Here is a 22,267-nt window from a genome sequence, read left to right as displayed (position 1 = left end):
GGGAGAGCAAGGGGTGGGACCGCTGTACTGCAAAAAACGGCCCATGTACACGGGCTTTAGGACTGTGTGTATGTACTCTTATCCATTCAAATATTCTATTGCATGAATGTTCAGTAGTAACTCTGTGTTTATGATCTTATAAATGGCACTTTAATATTATGAGCCTCATTAACTTTCACTGTTTATGTCAGACACTTATGATTTATGTATAGTAGCAGTAATCTACTATTGCTTAAACAGCATTTTTTTTTTAAATTTATACAGATTTACAACATAAACACTGTGGCAAAGCAGATTGATCTCCCTGGGGCCTATATTCTAGGTGCTGGTGCAAGTTCCCACAGAAGCTTGGGAATTAATGCTGAGGTTGGTTCATGTTGCATCATTCAGTTTTGGGAAGGGTTTTATGGCACTCGTACATAAAATAAATTGTGTTTGTTCTACTGTCATTAATTTATTATCTCTATTATATAGTTGTAACTATCTTGCTTAGGTTGATTACAATGAAGATATCTGTCCAGTGGGACAAAGCTCTTAAAATATGTGTTCACTGACAATTAACACCTTGAGATCTTTATATAAAATGTTTAGTTATGTGTAATGAAACAACTTTGCAATTTACTTTATTTATTGTGCCCTCTTGTCATGTAATTTATATTATGACCATGGCTGTTGTCCACAGACTAAAGCCCAGATTGGCTCCTCCAAATAAGGCAAATGGTTTGAGGGGTTTGTTTTTTGAAAAACAATTATAACAAACAAGATTTTAATTTTGTTTTACAAACTTTAGCACTTTACTGATATGGTATTCTGTAGCATCACAGAACTATCTTGTAATTACAAGCTGTTTACCGTCCCTTTAAGCAATCTGTCATAATTTAGGGAATTTACTCCTTTAGAATCTTGTCTGCTCATTAATTTTTATTACAGTCTGGTAGTTTTGTTATAGTGCTTGCAATAATTTTCAATCCCTATTATTATATCCTGTTTTAGTGTATACATTTTTTAAAAATCATGCTTTGAAATGAATAGATGAGTGAACTTCTTGCAGAATATTTGCCTCCTACCCCGAGAATATTACTTGTGCCTCTGTATTTCTACCCAGTGAATATTACTTGTGCCTCTATATTTCTACCCAGAATTAGGTTCTATGTAATATGTGTATAAAATGAACAAGTAAATATCTATGTGCATCACAACTCACATGGTGCTATGTCACTCCTTAATAATAGTGTTAAACTACCGATACAATGTAGCTATTAAGAATCACCCTATAAAGCCATACTGCTTTAGGAGTGATACAATTCTGAAATACACGCACTTAATGTTTCTCAAATGGAGCCACCTTTTGGATATTCATTGCCCACTATGTTCAAATAGCCAATCATGCATTGTATGAAGCCAACTACAGCTAAGCTAGTGATATTGAGATATATATATATATATATCTATATATATATATATATATATATATATATATATATATATATATCTCCATGGCAATATTCCAATGTGACCTTTGAATTTATCATTAATCTAAATATCTGACAACAATCTATTCGATATAACTTAATATTCTTATCCGCCAACCTATATAAGGGTTGTAAAAAGTATTTCTCTATATGTGATACTAGTGATTTAATATGATATACTTTGTCTTTTTATACAATGTGTTAAGTTACCAATTATTAACATTAAGTTATAATAATATGTATGTGTGAAGGAAGCTGGGTGATAAATTGATTTGATGGTGGTGTTGAAAATTGTGCATATAATAAAATCATACTATTGGCTATATATATTCCCTTATCAACAATATAGACTCAATTCTGGATCATAGATTTGATGGACTAGGGGCTTCCCCTTTAACAGGTCCATATACTCATATCTATGAGAATATAATAGAATTTTGGAATAGGATACTTGTTGTGAGATCTATGACTATATGTATCAATAGGATGGCTCGCCGTGCTCTTTGGTTAACAGTTGTCACATACATTTTATATAACTTCCCTATTTACCTTAAAAGATCAGAGTAAATTACCTCATTTAGACCGGGGGAAACAGTGACTGAAAACGGTATATCCAATATGTTTCCCTTTGGCGTAATTTGGTATATCTATTCTACGCATCTGATATAGGGATACTTTCTAATGGAGTGATCATTTACATACATTGAAAAGGGTTCTTTAAAATATAGCGTCTCTTGACACAGTACAATGGAACATAAAAAAGGTCAACGTATGTACACTATCAATCCTTTAGAAAGTATCCCTTTATCTCATGCGTACAGTTGATATCCATTTTGGTCTGGCTACAGCTCCATGCATCTTTACAAAGGTGCTAGGTACCCTGTTAGCTGCTCAGGGGATTTCAATTGAACCGTATCTGGGCGGCATACTGGTGCAAGCTCCTAAGTCATAATCGATCACTCATACTCACAAACTTCTATTATTTTTACCTACAGCTTTAGTTAATCAACTGAATAAAAGTTACATATGCTGTAGACATTGAACTGCTTTTTAACCTTTGTGTTTCAAGAATGTCAATATTATGAACTGCCTGTGAACAAAAGTCTGTAGTAAGCACATTATTAAGTGGAACAGTTTGCAATGTAAGAGTTAGGTGTTTGACCATTGAGAAATGAGAAAAAAGTTTCCTGCATTCAGGAAAGAGATTCTCACTTTACCCCAAAAAATTATCCTCTTTAATTTGTTCCAGATGATCCATTTTAACTGCTGGAGTGTATTAAATTGTTTACAAGTAGCACATTTACCCTTAATTTGGAATTTGATATAGCTGATTTAGCCTGTGGTATCCCCACCTGTACTGAAAGTTTTTGGACTTAAAGGGCCACAATACCCCAATGTTGAAACACTTGAAAGTGATGCAGCATAACTGTAAAAAACTGACTAGAAAAGATCACCTCAACATCTCTATGTAAAAAAGAAGATATTTGACGTCAAAATGTCCTAAGTATTCACACCCCATTGTAAAGGACTTTAAGCAGCAAATCGGTATGCCTTTCCCAGGACAGGCAAGGGAGGGAGCCTCATGCACACTCAACTTATTTCCCTATTCAGTTTAAAGGGACAGTATACACTCATTTTCATATAACTGCATGTAATAGACACTACTATAAAGAATAAGATGCACAGATACTGATATAAAAATCCAGTATAAAATGGTTAAAAACGTACTTAGAAGCTTTCAGTTTAGCTCTGTTGAAAAGGCAGTTGGAAAACCCACTGCAAGTGGGAAATAAGACACTCCCCCCTCCCCCTTCTTTTGCATATGAAAAGACCCTTTACACAAACAGGAGCAAGCTGGAGAAGGTAGCTGACGGTATTCAAATAAAACTTTGGGGCTTGGTTAGGAGTCTGAAAATTAGAGCAATGTTATTTAAAAATAAACAAAATTATACATTTAAAAAAAACAAAAAACTTTATGGGCTTTATAAATAGATCATCTACAAAACATTTATGCAAAGAAAAAAAGAGTGTATAATGTCCCTTTAAGGAAGTTTACTATGAAATCTTATGAGAGTTAAGTCAAATCTCATGAGATCACAGTAAAAGAGTTCATAACCTCAGCACTGTTGATGCTGATTGTCTGCAGTTCATTTCTTTCTTTTTTTTTTGTTTTACCTGCAGCTGGACAGCAGCTGAATTATAACTGTTTACACAGGACTTACTCTGGTGAGCTGAGGAAATTGTGAGGTAAAATATCTTCCTTTTTTTACATAGAGATGCTCGGGTGATATTTTCTTGTCCGCTTTTTACAGTTATACTGCATCAGTTTCAAGTTTAGCATATGAGTATTATGTCCCTTTAAAGGGACATTCCAGCCAAAATTGGAATCTACATTGATACATTTCAGTTTTGAATAGAAGCATTTTTTTTAATATATATGTATTAGCAAAAATGCTTCTTATAAAAGCTATAGCAGTTTAAAAAGTGCATTTAAGTATGCTCCGTGCACCAGCATTATAAACACAGAGCTTACTCGCAAAGCCTAAGATGCTTGTACAATCTGGTAATGACTCAATTTGTTAATTGCTGGCATGATATAATTCCCACTGGTGCTCTGAGCAGCTGCAGCTTTTAAAATGCTGGTGCACTGAGAATATCTAGCTATGCTTCACATGCACGTGCAGAAAAAAATGTTAACACTAAAAAGTGATAACTTTTACTAGAAGCATTTTTGCCAATACATGTATATTGCAAATATGTTACTATTCAAAGATGTAATTCATCTGTGTTCTTTTAAATTTTGACCAGAATGTCCCGTTAAGTCCAAGTTATTGAGTGGCAATGTAAACACGGTCAGCAGAAGAAATTACACTCCTGGTGGGGGGATAGAATAGATAACTAATAAAACGATTATTTTTTATTATTCTCTATAATTACTGGGCTTTGGTTTAGAAACATATAATATAAGGAAGCAAGTGTGTGTTTACACAAAGTGATAACACAATGAGATCTAATTTTACCTTCAAGGTTAACTTATTTCAATAGGTTGTGATTTCAAAGCACAAAACCAGCAATTTCATATCCACAAATAACCCTTAAAATTAAATTTCTCATACATCTTTTACTGGTATAAAAAGTCATTGGAAATACATTAAGGGAAAAACTATTTTATTGTATGCTGTCCCTTTAACTACTATTTATGCACAAAGCATTTTAATATGATCTCTGTACAGTTACACTTCATAAGAAGAAGACTCTCTGAAGTTATTTGGTCATCTGGGTACATTCAGTATGTAATAAATGTTTTGACAGTTATTTTCAAGCCTTATAGTAGATGCTCATGTAAGTTGTATTATCTAATTTAACATAAACGTAATAACGTGATTTAAACTAAAAAGTTCATTCAATAGTGGAAGGATATGTCCGTTCTTGAAGGGATTTCTTGGGATAGTGCTCTTCAATAGGTTCCTCGAAATGGAAGAAGAGAGGAAAAAATATAGTGTAATTCTGTGAAACAACCGTGAACACTTGTAGATAAGGACAAATGGTTAATCACATTTGATGGAGCTATTGCAAGCTCTATATGATGTGCATACCTACTTTTATACTGGTAGGTAAACAGTATCTCAAAATGGCAATGATATAAAAGAATATTTATTTAAAAACATTAAAAACCGTCGCAAATGCTTCATGAACACCAATATTTTAGGGCTCTAGCGACAAATAGGCAAAGTTTTGCAGTCCGGAGTTAACCACAGACCCGGATGGATACGGATGGAAGGCAGAAGAAAAGTTCTGACATACGTTTCGCTGTACTACTTGCAGCTTTGTCAAGGAATTCTTGACAAAGCTGCAAGTAGTACAGCGAAATGTACGTTGGAGCTTTTTTCTTCTCACTAACGTCAAAACGTGCCAGTGATACCATACCGGTATAGAGTTGCGGTTTGTCTTCTGTCTTCCATCCGGTTCTGTGGTTAACTCTGGACTGCAAAACTTTGCCTATTGGTCTCTAGAGCCCTTAAATATTGGTGTTCATGAAGCATTTGTGACGGGTTTTTAATGTTTTAAAATAAATATTCTTTTATATCATTGCCATCGTGAGATACTGTTTGCCTACCAGTATAAAGTAGGTGTGCGCATCATATAGAGCTTGCAATAGCTCCATCAAAAGTGAGAAACCATTTGTCCTTATCTAAAAGTGTTCACAGTTGTTTCACAGAGTTGCACTATATTTTTTCCTCTCTTCCATTTCGAGGAACAGATTGAAGAGCACTATCCCAAGAAATCCCTTCAGGAATGGACATATCCTTCCACTATTGAATGAACTTTTTAGTTTAAATCACGTTTTTACATTTGTTATTTTGTTTCACTTTGTGAAGTATTTGTACATTCATTTTTATTTTTGTATTATCTAATTTACTAATCGTGTAACCCACTCCTTAGTATAGTGTTTCTTTTCCAGCTCATTTTATCTGTGCAAGCAGAAGGTCCAACTACACCGACTGTGAATGGTAATTATGTTGCAAGTATTAACCCAGAAGATAGCAGCTGTTTGCTAGAGAAATACAGAGAAAAACACAGTGATAATGATTTTGGTCTCCTGTCCAACTTGTATGCAAGTGAAGGAAAAGCAGGGAAGGTTAGTATACTCCAATATGTATACTGTTCTCTCATGATTGCACATGAAGCTAATCGTGGCAAATAGATTGTAATCTTTGATTTGCTTTGAGAAGTACAAATATCCTAGAAATTAAAAAGAGAAAAAAAGTCTTCAGAGACCTCTATGAATTTTAGTTCTCTGTACAGTTTTTTGGGGTCCACCAAAGAAGCTGTTTTGCTTGTTCCAATAAACTTCTTGAGTAGAAAGATCACATGCTTACCTTTTTAAAGTCTTGTAAAGAAATAAATAAAAAAGAACAGTAATGTTAAAGGGATATGAAGCTCTACATTTTTCTTTCATGATTCAGATAGAGCATGCCATTTTAAACATCTCGCCAATTTACTTCTATTATCAAATTTGCTTCCTTCTCTTGCACTACTGGGAGCTAGCTGAACAAGCCAGGTGAGCCAGTGACAAGAGGAATAGATGTGCTACCTCCAATAATAAGCCGGCTCCCAGCAGTGCTTTGCTGCTCCTGAGCCTCCACAGATTGAAGCATTCAAAGTGTACCCAGTCTATTCCATTGGCTCATAACCTAAGTATGGTGAAGACCAACTATATGGAATAAGGTGTTAAAGTCCCATAGTTCCTGTTAAGTACAAATTAGTAATCCAGGACTAGGGTGAAACATAGTATTCAGCTGTCCTTATGCCAACCCCCCTTAACATACCTCTGCTTCTGCCTGTAAGTATAGTGCACTGAAGAGTAGTGGTGTAATCCAAAACCGGTCAGGTGAGTAAACCTCCTCTGTGCTGCGTCCATCTACCCCAAAGTGCTATGTGTTCGATGAGATGCCTGAACTCATGCAGAAGATCTGTTCCAAACGAGCGATGAAACCCCTCTGGAGCAGGTCCGGTCTGGGCGTCCTGTGGTTAGGCGTTCCGGACAGGCGGCTTCCTTGTGCATCACCAGCCAAGCTCAAAGGTGATAGACTATTGGAAGGAGGGAAGGGGGAGGCTCCTCTCGTAGAGGAAAAGTTCCAGTAGGTAGTCCAGTGGACAAAAACGGTATTTCCAACCGTTGTACGTGACTATAGAACAAGCAGGAAAAAAGTCATGCTGGAACAAGAGAGTCTTTAAACAGTTATTTATTGGACAATTTGCATGCGATTCATCGGATGAAGCGCATGCGAACGCGTCAGTGACCCTCAGCCTTACCTGGCTTGGCATTGTCCAATAAAACTACCTAGGTATGTTTTTCAATAAAGGATACCACGAGAATGAAGCAAATCAGGTAATAGAAGTACACTGAAAAGCTGTTTTAAAATTGTATGCTCTGAATCATAAACATTTCATTTTTACTTTACCATCCATTTAATGCAGAACTCTATAAATGAAAGCCCCACTACTCTTATTCACTTGTCCCCACTCTGCCAGTTATTCAACCTTTTTTGTTGTTGCTAGAAACACATAACAGTAATTTAGACCCTTGCTTGCCAATACACTTATTCATCATTGTTGTGCCCCTTTGACTGCTTTTTACACATATTCTGCAGTGAGCAGTGGTTTGCTGGTTTTCACTGTCATAGGGCTCCTCTACAGGGAATTAAAGGGAGAGGAGAGCACTGAGAATATCTGTTCCATGTGAGGGGCAACCAGGGCCGCCACTAGAAATTTTGGGGCCCCTGACTCAACCATTGATCAGGGCCCCCCCCTCCTTTGACATGTGCAATTTTTGACCAAGTGACTAAAACGTATATGCACTTTATTCTTAATTGTCTATTTAAACTTGGAAATGTTGTAAAGGTAGTAACATACAAACACACAGACACACTCATACACTGAAACACACAAACACACTCACACATAAGGATTCACATATAGACACTCTAGCAGACACGCAAAGAAACACACTCAGACACAGAAACCCAAACAGACACTTAGCACTTGTTTACATTGACCTGACAAGTAATGAGGTAAACTACAGTTTTGTAAAAAAGGAGATTTAGAAAACAAAATATGGAGTTCTGATTATCTTTTTGTAAAGGAAGATGACAACTAAATTATGACAACAGCATGCAGTGGCTGAAAGGAAGGGCCCTGAACTGCCTAAACAATAATTTAAAGGTTAAATGGTGGAGTGGTTACTTCCGGAAAGGTCTTGTTAGTCTCAAAGTCTGTAGAAAGATGTGAATAATTAGTAGTAAGGTCAAAATGTCCTAAAAAGGAACAGACAATGGACACACACACACACACAAACTCAAACTTGCACATACACCCAAGGAAACACCGACAGAGACAGCCTCAGAAAACACACAAAGACATACACACGCCCAAACACACACAGAGACACCCACAGAAAACACACAAAGACATACACACACACACAGAGAGACAACCACATGAAAAACACAGAAAGACATACATACACACACCCTCACTGAGACATCCACAGAAAACACAGACATACATACATACATACACACAAACACCCTCACAGAAACACCCATAGAAAAAGCTCAAAGACATATGCACACACCCTCACAGACATCCACAGAAAATGCACAAAGACATACACACCCACCCTCACAGAGAGACCCACAGAAAACAAATACATACACACTCATAGAGACACAAATCAAAGCACAAAGACATAAACACATACAACCACAGAAACACTCACAGGAGGAAACATTTATGCACCTTGCATCCCCTAAATCAACAGTGTGTGACATGCATGATAAAAAAAATGCAGAAATTAAGAGATCACTTTTTAAAGAATCATATTTGTAAATGTGCAAACAAAAATAATTCTGTGAATTCAAAATTGTACATTAATGAGCTGGGTAGATGGCTAGATGAAGAAAAGTACCTTTAAAAGGTTGACATATGTTTGTTTTCCCCAACCAAGAGCACCACTTCAAATATAGTGTACACATTTTCCCATATGTCAGCTGTACTTATGGATTTTGAAAATGCTGTACTCTATATGGTCTTGGTGGGACCATAAGCTGTGATACTCATACCATTAGATCTGGTTAAATGCAGGATTTAGGCTTGTTGGTATGTATTTCAAAACTAAGTCAGCTGTAGTGTAAACTGAACAGTTTTAAGTTAACCCGTCTCATTTCAAACACTGAGCAATCTTAGTCTGAGAGTATAAAATTTTATGCAGATGTAAAAATCTTAGATAAAATGCCTCCTTGCATCTGGAAAGTCCTTGCATAAAGGGGCAGTAAACTGGAATGTAATATATATATAAATATAAATATAAAAAATGCATATCTACCAAAAGGGCATCTACCATTTGTGTATTGAGGAGGAAACATTTCTGCATGGTTTTAAATATAGAATTTCTACAGCATTGTCAAATAATCATACATACACTGCTGCTAAAAAAAATAAAAATGTTTGTATGGACCCCTGGCCCCACCATACAACTACTACCACACTGAAGTTACAATCCAAAATTGCACAAAGAAATAAAAAACATTTTCTAAGTAAGTCCTACCTCTTCAAATGAAAGTGATCTGCCGTCTGACTCAGGCACACACTGTACAAAGTGCCAAGTCTGTCTCACACTGAGCATAGTGGTTTAGTGCACACTAAGAAATCCTCTCAAATGCTAATACTTTACTACTTGTAATAACATTTCCTATGATCAATTAGCACTCTGCTGTAGTACCCACTGGTGGCTGCCAAAATTAAAAAAAAAAAAATTTTTTTTTTTTTTTTTTAGTTCTTGCCTCATGGGGCCCCCCTGGCTCATTGGGCCCCTGACAGGAGTCACCCCTGTCACCCCCTGATGGTGGCCCTGGGGGCAACCAAGCAGAAATGGCAAGTGACACTGCATACTGTAAAGTAGGTAGAGAATAGAGCCTATTTTCTAGGTCTCATGGGATTCTGACCCCCTGTATTTGTTGATATTTTCTGTACACTATATACAATATAACCAGAAAACCCTATGCTATGTGTTACTCCAACGTACTGTTAATTATTGTTATGTTGGTTAAAGGAGTATATAAATCTGCAATTAGAAATCTACTTTTATTCATAAAGGACCTTAACACAGTATAATTTCCAGTTAGACCACAGGTGAAAACATTCCCAGTTTTTAGTGAATTATGGTTTGGGAATATAAAGGAGTAGGGGTAGCCGTTATTTTATTTTATTATTGTATCACTGGTCAAATATTAATTCCCAGTTATTACTAAAATGTTATCATAAATGCAGTCTTTTCATGGAAGCCATTTAGTATCAAATGTTCTTTGAAAAAAAAAGAGAAAAACAGGAAAGATGTAGCATCGTTTTCTAAACAATATGACAAAACAGTATGGTGCATATTCATAACACTAACCCATACAGTGGAATCAGTTGTTTTAAAAATCCTACCTATCAGTGTAACTTCTGCACTTCTACTAAATTACTACTTCCTTGGAAATACCTGGCTTTTACATTTTAGGGCTAATTCCTAGATTTCAAACATATTTTTTCAAGTCTTCCTATAATAACTCCCAACTCTTTTGTGCCGCTGTTTTGTCACTCGAGGGCTTTCATACTATTTTTTGTACAATTTTTTCCCCCACTGTATGGATTGGTGATTTGTATACATATATCCTGTTTTATTATATAGTTTAATATATACTACAGTTGAAAAAGATGCTTCTGTGTTTTTCTTTCTTTTTTCTGAAAATATGAGGTTCAAAACATGACTACCAATGTATGGGTTACATAGTATATAACAAAGAGATTTGGAAAATATTATCGTCAAAATAGTCAGGTTAAAGGGACACTGTACCCACATTTTTTCTTTTGTAATTCAGAAAGAGCATGCAATTTTAAGCAACTTTCTAATTTACTCCTATTATCAATTTTTCTTCGTTCTCTTGCTATCACTATTTGAAAAAGAAGGCATCTAAGCTTTTTTTTGGTTTCAGTACTCTGGACAGCACTTTTTTATTGGTGGATGAATTTATCCACCAATCAGCAAGGACAACCCAGGTTGTTCACCAAAAATGGGCCGGCATCTACACTTACATTCTTGCATTTCAAATAAAGATACCAAGAGAATGAAGAAAATTTGATAATAAGAGTAAATTAGAAAGTTGCTTAAAATTTCATGCTCAATCTGAATCATGAAAGAAAAATTTTGGGTACAGTGTCCCTTTAACCATTCTAGTGACATCCCATAATATCCAGGAAAACTTGGCAATATAATTAACTAAAAATCCCTAGAAAATTCCATAACTAGGAAATGTATCATATCTAAGTTTTTGTTTTTAAAAAAAAAAAAAAAAAAAAAAAGATATATAGATAAAACAAGCGGACATCATAGAAAAGACAATGGGCTTGATGACCAAAACCTCACCAACATGGAGTGAAAACACCCAAAATCTTGAGGGCTTTGTTGAGTATTGTATTATAATGCATGTGTCTCTTCCCTTCCAAAACCCTTCATAGTGATCTAAACTGCTCTCAAGCTAAAATGTGCTTTTCTAAAATTCTTTGAGGAACCTTGCAGTATTGGTAGCACTTCTTAGATAATATTGTCAGAGTGGAGATCTTTAAATCATTTGACCCTATGAGAGTGATTAAAATGGCATATCTCTGTTTTATTAAAGGTAAAGATAGTCATCAAATTACAAACATAAGACACAATGGCACTGCAAAATATTAATCGTTTATGGTCTGTACCATTCTTAAAATAAATTTAAAAAATATATATAAAAAGTAGACATGAAAGTTTTCTCTAGAGATTATCTGAAATCCAAAGAATCCAACAATGAACAAACTCTTAATAGGTGCTGAAAATATACAGAGACAATTGACTGATTAGGCTCAGAAGCAGTTCCTGATGTCGGGACCCAACATGGCCCAAAATCTCCCCCTTACCTGTTTTTTTTTTTGTTATATAGATACTGACAACTTTAATTTGAATATACACTGTCAGAAAAAATTGTACCTTTTTAGGGGTACAACAGCTTGTCACTGGGGCAGTACCCTCAAAGGTACACCCGCGGTACAAATTGGTACCCTTGCAGATTGTACCTTTTCAAAGGCAAATATGTATCTTTGATGACTAGATTGAACCTCAGTGCTATGATTCCATATTGTACCCTTAAAAAATGGTGCAAATCTGGCCTTTTAAGGGTACTGCCCCAGTGACAAGCCCTTTGTACCTCATGATGGCAAATTTGGACCAAACAAAGCATATTACAAATTCTGTTCCATTAATGTATTATTAAATGTATTATCTAACATTCAAATATGCATTCATTTAATGTGTACTTTTCAGACAGTATTACAATAGCCACACTGCAGTTTAGAAAAAAGTTTGGATACTGCTACAGAACCACCTGAAAGAACCAGACTAAACAACCAATTCCACAAAGAAGTACTCAATGTGTTTTATATCACTCTGTACTGGACTCTAAAAACACCCCATTACATTTAGGGTGACATGCCACATAAAACATAAATATATAGAAAACAACATAATAATAAAATATAACTAATGAAAAGAAGGGGGATTTGGGGGAGGGATAAACGATAAAACTCACAACCATACATTGAATTGTCACTCTGCAAAATATATGCAAATTAGTCTATTTCCCCAGTACACATTTTGGTGATGAACCTGCTACCAATAGATGGAGCTGTATTACACATGTCAAGGAACTTTCAACCAATAGATGGCGCTATGACGTGTTACGCAATGTCCATGTATGTGATTGGGGAACGGTAACAATTTATTTTTTGTTTATTTTATAGAGTTTAAAGCAACATTTTTTCTTTGTAATTTTAGTTAAAACATTTGCTTTATGTTTAAGAGTTAACATCTTGATGCTCTAAATATAAACATTAAAATGTTCAGTGCTTTTTTGCAATTTAGAATCAGCAACACAGTATCGTTGAATATATGGGTTATTAACCCTTTGAGTGCTAAGCACTTTCCCACCTGGGTGCTAAGGTGATTGAAGGTTTTTTTTTTTAATTTTTTTTTTTAACTTTTATATATATTTTTTCAGATCCCCAAGACTTAAACCATTGGAAAGGTTAGGCGATTACCTTTCCAATAGTGGGTCTTGGGGGTCTGTAGCTGCTTAGATGCCTGAGATACAGGCGTCTAAGCAGCATGCCCCCTTTCCCTATACTTTGTATTGTTACTTGTTAACCGCGCAAAACGTGAAGCCCCGGGGATGCCTGTCACTTCATAGGCACGATCGCCGGGGTAGGAGCGGGTGGGAGCCCCCAGATCTCCCTCAATGTGAGAGAGTGCTAGCGACGGCTCTGAGCCGTCGTTAGCACCAGAGTGGGAAACTCTGTGACGGCTCACAGCCGTCGTTAGCACTCAAGGGGTTAAAGGGACAGTGAACCCAAATTTTTTCTTTTGTAATTCAGATATAATGTTGCTTAAAATTGCATGCGCTAAATTACTCCTATTATCGAATTTTCTTCGTTCTCTTGCTATCTTTTTTTGAAAAAAAGGCATCTAAGCTAAGGAGCCAGCCAATTTTTTGTTTAGTACCCTGGACAGCACTTGTTTGTTAGTGTGTGATTATCTGCCAATCAGCAAGAACAACCCAGGTTGTTCACCAAAAATAGGCAGGCATCTAAACTTACATTCTTGATTTTCAAGAGATACCAAGAGATCGAAAACAATTTGATAATAGGAGTAAATTAGAAAGTTGCTTAAAATTGCATCTATCTGAATCACGAAAGAAAAGAATTTGGGTTTAGTCTCCCTTTAAGTATTTTTTTTGCTTTGCCCGCTTCTTGCATATTGCCAACAATGATTGAACACAATTATTTTGTTGCATTCATTTTGGGTGACTGCCTGTTATGTGAATATGAGTAATTTAGGTGTACAAATGATATGGACTTGCAGGGCTTGGCAGCCTTGCACCTCCCATCCCCCTCAACCTTTTAGTCAAACATGTGATTGCACCTATTTGGGGGGATTAAATGGTACAGACATGGACCCTTTGACAGTTGGAAACATATTTGTACCTTATGTACCACTAAATGGTACATATTAGTTCCTTAAAGGGACATTATACACTCATTTTTTCTTTGCATAAATGTTTTGTAGATGATCTATTTATATAGCCCATAAAGTTTTATTTTAAAATAAATGTATAGTTTTGCTTATTTTTAAATAACATTGCTCTGATTTTCAGACTCCTAACCAAGCCCCAAAGTTTTATGTGAATACTGTCAGTTACCTTCTCCAGCTTGCTCCTGTTTGTGTAAAGGGTCTTTTCATATGCAAAAGAAGGGGGAGGGGGGAGTGTCTTATTTGCCACTCGCAGTGGGCTTTCCAGCTACCTTTTCAACAGAGCCAAACTGACAGCTTCTAAGTAAGTTTTTAAACAGTTTTATACTGGATTTTTATATCAGTATCTGTGCATCTTATTCTTTATAGTAGTGTCTATTACATGCAGTTATATGAAAATGAGTGTATACTGTCCCTTTAAGGTGTAATTATGATCCATTGAGGGTACAACCAGAGCAGTTGTACCCTAAGTGTTCACAAACGGACCCCGACCGTACCCTTTTTTCTGATAGTGTATACAATAATATAGGAAAAACATTTTTTTTTTATCATGGCGTAGATGGTTGGCAATTAGTATTTCAAACATGTTTTATGGTCCCATATTTAGCTTATATTTAGCTTTCTCTTCTGACAACACCAAAATTTAGGATTTTATATCTAAACTGTTCAGCAACAATTAATAATTGAACATCAGAAGAGAAAGTTTAATATTTTATCTTGCAATTTTACGCTCACACATGTTTGTCATTTATTTTGATTTATGTATTTTTATTAGTTCAGAGAAACATTGATGTCCTAACATTATCAACACAATAACCTGAAACTAGCATTTGCTGCCAGATGATCCTTATTACTATAACAATCACTTGAGGTATACAGACATGAAGCCCCTTATTTGAATAGTGTAACGTCACTCTTTCAAATAGGGTCTAATGATATATTTCTCAGGTGAGGGGCTAGTAAATGCCTCTTAAAAATCACCAGAACCCTTGAAATAGGACCAATGCTATGAAGTATTTACCCTTTTTAACTAGCAGCTAGATAGACACAGGCCACTCATTTGAAAGATGAAGTTTGTATATGTATTGTGTGGGGAAACCTATGGAATTAATAATTCCCTGATGTTTTCCATATTACTATGGTCCAGTCTGGTGATCGCTGTTGCCACCTGGGCATATGACCCCTTGTTTGATGATGGACCTCTCATCTTTGAAAAGAGCCACCAAGTAGATGGGTGATTTCAGTTTCTATGGCAGTCACCTAATACTTAAAGGGGGTTATATAATTTCATGTGAGGGGAATTATTTATGTGTGTTATGATGTCTTTAGGGGATATGGTCTCCATTGGAGACACTGCCCCCATGCAAGAAATACATTAGGTAAGTTATTGACATTTTTTGTGTGGAAATTACCTTGTAATAACTGGTATGAGACCACACATTGAAAGAGGAACCCTCCTTTCCAAACCGGGGTCTTAAAACCCCTCTGGCTTGGTGGGGTATAGGGACTCTAAAAGTGCCTCCTTCCTGTCACCAGACACTGCATGGGTGCTTATTTTGCACTATGTTAAAAATTAAATCAGTAGGAGAGATAAGTGATTTATAAAAGCCCCGATTCCCCACCACTAGAAAATGATTATTTTCTAGTGGGGCAAATGATGAGCTGCATCCTAGGGCAACAGGTGATCCCTTGTGTGAGAAACATTTTCCTCTTTCGAAAGAGGGGTCGCTTGTCTTTCTAATATTAAAGGTAAAACAAACCAGTGGGAGAGGGAGACAGGGACTCTGTTAAAGCTCCTCTTCTCTTATGGAAAACAGCACTTTAAAGGACCAATAAATACAGTAGAATTGCTTAATCAACAAGTGCATGATAAAAAGACAATGCAATAGCAATTTTTAAAATGTTAAATGAGCACTAGATTTTTTTTTTGGACACATTTTAAAATGTTCATCAATTTGCCGGGCCCCTGTATCTAGTGACAGCCATCAGTGAATCACAGACTTGCATATGTATACACTATGAACTTTTACTCATGCTTAAGGAGTAGCTGGTGCCTCAGAAAGTCCCTTAAAACTGCGTACTCTATCTGAATTGTGAAAGTTTACTTTTGACATTAGTGTCCCTTTAAGTGCTGCTGCATGCATATTATTTCTGTTTGTATGCTGATCACCTGTGCCTTGCATGATGCCCCTTGTTTGAAATGAAGGGTCTTGTCACTGTACATGGTTTGGAGACTGAGATATGGTATTTGAAATCACCCACCCTCATGCAGATTCACTAGGTTATCATCTTGAAGACACTATTGTTTTTTCTTACCAAGATCAGTTGGCTTTGTGCACTGTCCCTGGTTTCCTATCCATTGTAATGCAATTCACCATAATATTGTTCTGTTTTGTTTTTTTGTCCTAATCCTTCTATTAAGGCTCTTACATACCTCTGAACATGGTCAGTGGTCTCAAATATTACCTAGCAGTTAAGGCGCATTTAGCAGGATGGATACAACTTTAACTTTGCACTTGAACCCTAAAAACATTCTCAGGACTAAAAAACTGAGTGACAGTAGATGAACAGAGGAACGGGAGCAAAAGGAGGAGAGGTTTCCTACTGACTTTCTATTTATTTACATCTAACAAACACTCTAATAGCTTATTATTTAACTGAATAAATGTACTATTTAATCAGAATCACACCCGCTTCATGTGCTATAATTCACTGTGAGAAGAATGGTATTTACCAACAAGTAAAACAGGATAATTGTTATGGCATTTTAAAGAGGTATGATGAAATGTATTCAAAATATACTACTAAATTACAATACATAAATGTTTCCTATATAGTGTACAAAATGGATGTGCAGTTTGATCCTTAATAACAAATTTACTTGAAGAAAAAAATTCTGCTGGTTATAGAAAATTTCCAAATCTTTCAGGTTATTGAAGTTCATGTAAAAAAAAGAACAGGCGACGAAAACTTTGTGAGCTGTATGAGAAAAGCGCTGAAAGAGTATTATGGGGAGAGAGCTGTCGGAATGGGTGGAACGTTTATTATACAAAAAGGGAAAGCCAAACTTCATATTATGGTGAATATAATTTGTTTTATTTAAAAAAAGTCTTCTGTTTGTAAAACAATGTAACAGGCAGTTATTAAAATGACTAGAACGTATCGGCCAACTGGGGCCTGGTAGCAGTTATTATCTTGGATATTATGTGAAAGTCATCTACTAATCAAATTTCTTTGATTTTAATCTTTTTTTTTATTTTTTACCTAAATATACAGAAATTGTCCTCTGTGTTGGAAAAAATTTCTGATTCAGCATTATAATGATTATAGAATGATGCATGCATTTAAATGACAAGTTTCTATGACGCATGCTATATGTTCCATAAAATCATGCTAATTTTAATTTATAGTCTTCATGTTCTATTATTTATTTCTTAGTAACTTGTGATGAGACATCTAGCTCTTTGTCTTGGTTAAGGTATGTTGCAATTGTCTATTAAGTCTGTACTTTACCACTACAATGCCGTGCTGTATCCTGTAAAAAGCATCATGTGACATGGACCACTGGCGCCTTTGCACACTTTGTTTTTTGTCAGTTAAAGTGCCAGTAAACCTAAAATATAATGTTATATAATTCTGCACATAGCACTAATATAATGTTATATAATTCTGCACATAGCACTAATATAATGTTATATAATTCTGCACTATCGTTCTAAAACGTAATATTCCCTTTTAATTTTTTATAAATATGACAGTTTCTCAGACCCGCTCTCTGTACTCTGCTGAGCGGGTCTGTTTTTATTCCACAGCGCATCGGGCCAGCTGTATAGTCACAGCCCGGCCCGACCGCGCCATAACACTAAGTGCAGCTCACTCCTGCTGTCTGAGAAACTGTCATATTTATAAAAAATTAAAAGGGAATATTACGTTTTATAACGATAGCACTAATATAATGTTATATAATTCTGCACTTTGTGCAGAATTATATAACATTATATTTTAGGTTTACTGTCCCTTTAATGTACAAGCATTTTCCAGTTATTGGATAAGAAATGCACATTGTTCTGTAACCATTAATATAAAAAAAAAAAGTGTTTGCTTTTTGGAAAAGATAAAGAAACTGCATGTTCATTTTAGCTGCTAAACCCTCTGGGGCATGCACAAGAAGAACAAAAAAACATTCTTTAAGCTTTTTGTTATATTTACTTATATTTCATTGAGTATTTTGTCTTCCCTTAATCTACAGCCAAGAGAATTTTCAGCATGTCCTTTAAATACTGATGATGATGTGAATCGTTGGTTGAAATATTATACCATGAGGTCCCCTTTGATATGTCAGTCAGTGTTTGTATCTCATGATCCTGTAAGTATGGCAAATGTGTGTTACTATTATTATCTGTAAGCGACTTTTACATCTTAAAGGGCCTTGTTCTAATTTGTCATTTAAAGACTATCGACCCTAGACTACTGTGTGTTTAACCCCCTTTTAAAAGGGTTAAACACACAGTAGAAATACGGCTTGAGACTCGCAGAGCACTGCTGCATTACATATATGTCGTGAGACTAGCGCTGCGGATTGTATCAGCTGCATTTTCCTTCGGGACCAGCAGTATTTCTATGTGTTTAATCCCTTTGCAGGATTTAAACACAGTAGTCTAGGGTTGATATTCTTAAAATTACATTCTCTTAGATCATTCTCTTCGATTAGAGCATGTGTTTTTTTTTTTTTTTTTTTTTTTTTTTTTAATATAATGGCCCTTTAAACAACATATGATATTACTTATTATTTGATTTACAATAGTTTTGTAAACAAGAATATAAAAATAATACAATAAGAAGCTTATTTCATTCTTGTTTATGGGTTTTCCAAATGTAAGCTATTCCATTATTGCGTATTGTTGTTGTGGAGGAATTTACAGGAAAGATAAATGCTATTAGAACAGAAGATAAATTGTGCATTGATCTAATATTAGAACTGAAAGCTCACTGACCGTCTTATATATCTTATCATCTCAGGGTTTGGACTTGCGTTTGGAACACACTCATTGCTTCAGCCACCACGGAGAAGGAGGACACTACCATAATGACACAACTCCAGAGACAGTCGAGTATCTTGGTTACTTCCACCCTGCAGACATTTTGTACCGTATTGACAAACCATCTGCTACTCACATGGTTGGACGAGATTAGGTTGATTTTGCTTCAAGTAAAATTCTAACAACATAGGTCTTTTCTAATATTTTATCAATGATTTACAAAATATTATAAGTGTCGGACCTATTAAAGGGACACAAAACCCAATTTTTCTTCTTTTGTGATTCATGTAGAGCATGCATTTTTAAGCAATTTTCTAAATGTAGCTACCAATTAGCAAGCGCTACCCAGGTGCTAAACTAAAAAAGGGCCCACTCATATGCTTACATTCCTGCTTTTTCAGTATCCTTTTAATGTGGTTTTTTTTTATGTTTTAGTATCCCTTTAATAATAAATCTAGCCCTGTTTGTGTAATCAATTCAAATCCCAAACATCTGTGTCCCTTTAAATCACATCTTCAAAACCATAAGAATATGTTCATTTTGTAGTAAAAAATATTTTGGATAAATTAAATAAGGATAAAAAATGTTTTTATTTCTGCTATTCTCAATTTATGAACGTTATAATGTGAGTTCTAATAAATACCAAGTGATAAACAAAGAGGGAATGCAGAACTGATCCGTGTTAAGACATTTTTTGTATAAAAATTAACTGTATATGTTAATTAGTAATTGTAATTCAAATTATGAAGACAGTTATACTTTTTATATCAATTTTCCAGTTGATGTATTTTTACATTTTCTCGTGTTTAGAACATTTTAAGTTGATTTGAAAGTTATATTTTCCAAACAGAAATATTAAAATAAATTTAGGTTTACTACATTTGTATACAATTCTATAAGATCAAAGTCAACAGTATTTGACACTATGCATTGAATAAACATTTTTTCGATTTTCAGTTTTGTTGTTATTTTTTTATAGTATATGAAGAAAAAATATGTAGATCTTCCTTTAGTTAAAGTGATAAACAATGTCGTCAGCATGTCAATAGTTTGTTCTGCCATTATCAGCATTTTTTTAAAATTTATGTCTACTTTACAAGGATATAAAACAGTCTGTTTCGTTGTTGTACTAAAACAAGCTCTAACCAGTGGGTTATACTAAAAATAAATCATTGTAATATGTATTTTTATTTAAAAAAATATTTTTACCTTTTTATTTCTTTTCTTAACTTAATTTGTGCAGGGTCCATTACTTCCTGTCACATTCCAACAAGATGGCTGGGGTCTCTACAGGAAGGCATTAATCTTCTAGAGCAACTTAAGCTGTCTTTCTCTATAATTCCCTTAAAGGGCCATGATACCCAAATGTTGAAACACTTGAAAGTGATGCAGCATAGCTGTAAAAAGCTGACTAGAAAATATCACCTAAACATCTCTATGTAAAAAAAAAGTATTCACACCCCAAGCAAATCAGTATGTCTGTCAGGCAAGGGAGCTTATTTCCCAATTCAGTTTAAGGAAGTTTACTATGAAATCTCATGAGAGTTAAGTCACATCTCATGAGATCACAGTAAAAGAGTTCATGACCTCAGCACTGTTGATGCTGATTGGCTGCAGTTCATTTCCTTCCTTTTTTTTTTTTTACCTGCAGCTGGACAGCAGCTAAAGTATAACTTTTTACACACTGCTGAGCTGAGTAAATTGTGATGTAAAATACCTTCCTTTTTTACATAGAGATGCTCAGGAGATATTTTCCTGTCAGCTTTTTACAGTTATACTGCATCGGTTTCAAGTGATTTAGCATATGAGTATTATGTCCCTTTAACAGTAACAGAAAGACGTCAGTAAGTTTCTTGCTTATGCTTTGAGGACAGAAATAAATTTGTGATGTCAGCTCCCTTGTGTCACAATAGGCAGTGGCTACACTGAGAAAAAGTTCTCATTTTGCAAGAAAACAAGAAATGTATTTGCTGTTTTTTATTTTATTTTTTTTTTATTTATTTTTTTTAACCTGCAGCTGGACAGCAGCTAAAGTATAACTTTTTACACACTGCTGAGCTAAGGAAATTGTGTTGTAAAATTCCTTCCTTTTTTACATAGAGATGCTCAGGAGATATTTTCCTGTCAGCTTTTTACAGTTATACTGCATCAGTTTCAAGTGATTTAGCATATGAGTATAATGTCCCTTTAACAGTAACAGAAAGAAGTCAGTAAGTTCCTTGCTTATGCTTTGAGGACAGAAATACATTTGTGATGTCAGCTCCCTTGTGTCACAATAGGCAGTGGCTACACTGAGAAAAAGTTCTCATTTTGCAAGAAAAGAAGAAATGTATTTGCTGTTTTTTTTTTTTGTTTTGTTTTTTTTGAAACTTAGAATAAGGATGTTTATTTATTTCTCTGTTATTTTTTTTTGTGATAATTTTTTATTGAGGTTTTCAACACGTACAACAATATACTCATGTACAATGAATGACATTTTGTCAGTTTCTACAATGTGAAGTTATCTTAAAGGGACAGTCTACACCAGAATTTTTATTGTTTTAAAAGATAGATAATCCTTTATTACCCATTCCCCAGTTTTGCATAACCAACACAGTTATATTTATATACTTTTTACCTCTGTGATTATCTTGTATCTAAGCCTCTGCAAACTGCCCCTTTATTTCAGTTCTTTTGACAGACTTGCAGTTTAGCCAATCAGTGCCTGCTCCCAGATAACTTCACATGCATGAGCACAGTGTTATCTATATGGAAAACATGAACTTACACCCTCTAGTGGTGAAAAACTGTTAAAATGCATTCTGAAAAGAGGTGGCCTTCAAGGTCTAAGAAATTAGCATATGAACCTCCTAGGTTAAGCTTTCAACTAAGAATACCAAGAGAACAAAGCAAAATTGGTGATAAAAGTAAATTGGAAAATTGTTTAAAATTACATGCCCTATCTGAATCATGAAAGTTTATTTTGGACTAGACTGTCCCTTTAACAATAAGAAATTTAGAACAACAGAGATGTTATAGTACAAAGTAAAGTTACAACCTCTTTTTATAACCAGTATAGTTTAGTTTCCTCCAATAACACGTTGGGCCACTCATGGACCTTA

The 22,267-nt window shown here is 35.1% G+C and overlaps 1 protein-coding gene across 3 annotated transcripts in view; it reads left to right on the top strand.

Moving 5' to 3' along the window:
* The window catches only part of C3H11orf54 (chromosome 3 C11orf54 homolog), a 45,111-nt gene extending 24,989 nt beyond the window's left edge, over positions 1-20,122 (top strand). For all 3 annotated transcript variants that reach the window (XM_053707469.1, XM_053707470.1, XM_053707468.1), the window contains 5 exons: positions 265-366; positions 5,935-6,111; positions 17,057-17,206; positions 18,377-18,493; positions 19,147-20,122. In XM_053707469.1, the coding sequence (XP_053563444.1) occupies positions 265-366; positions 5,935-6,111; positions 17,057-17,206; positions 18,377-18,493; positions 19,147-19,320 (720 nt within the window). In that variant the 3' untranslated portion in view covers positions 19,321-20,122. The remainder of the gene's footprint in view (positions 1-264; positions 367-5,934; positions 6,112-17,056; positions 17,207-18,376; positions 18,494-19,146) is intronic.
* Positions 20,123-22,267: the final 2,145 nt, after the last annotated feature.

Source organism: Bombina bombina, chromosome 3 (genome assembly GCF_027579735.1).
Source record: "Bombina bombina isolate aBomBom1 chromosome 3, aBomBom1.pri, whole genome shotgun sequence".
Classification (NCBI taxonomy): Eukaryota; Metazoa; Chordata; class Amphibia; order Anura; family Bombinatoridae; genus Bombina; species Bombina bombina.
The sequence above is the reverse complement of the archived record's forward strand: the minus strand, read 5'-3'. Positions and strand labels throughout refer to the sequence as shown.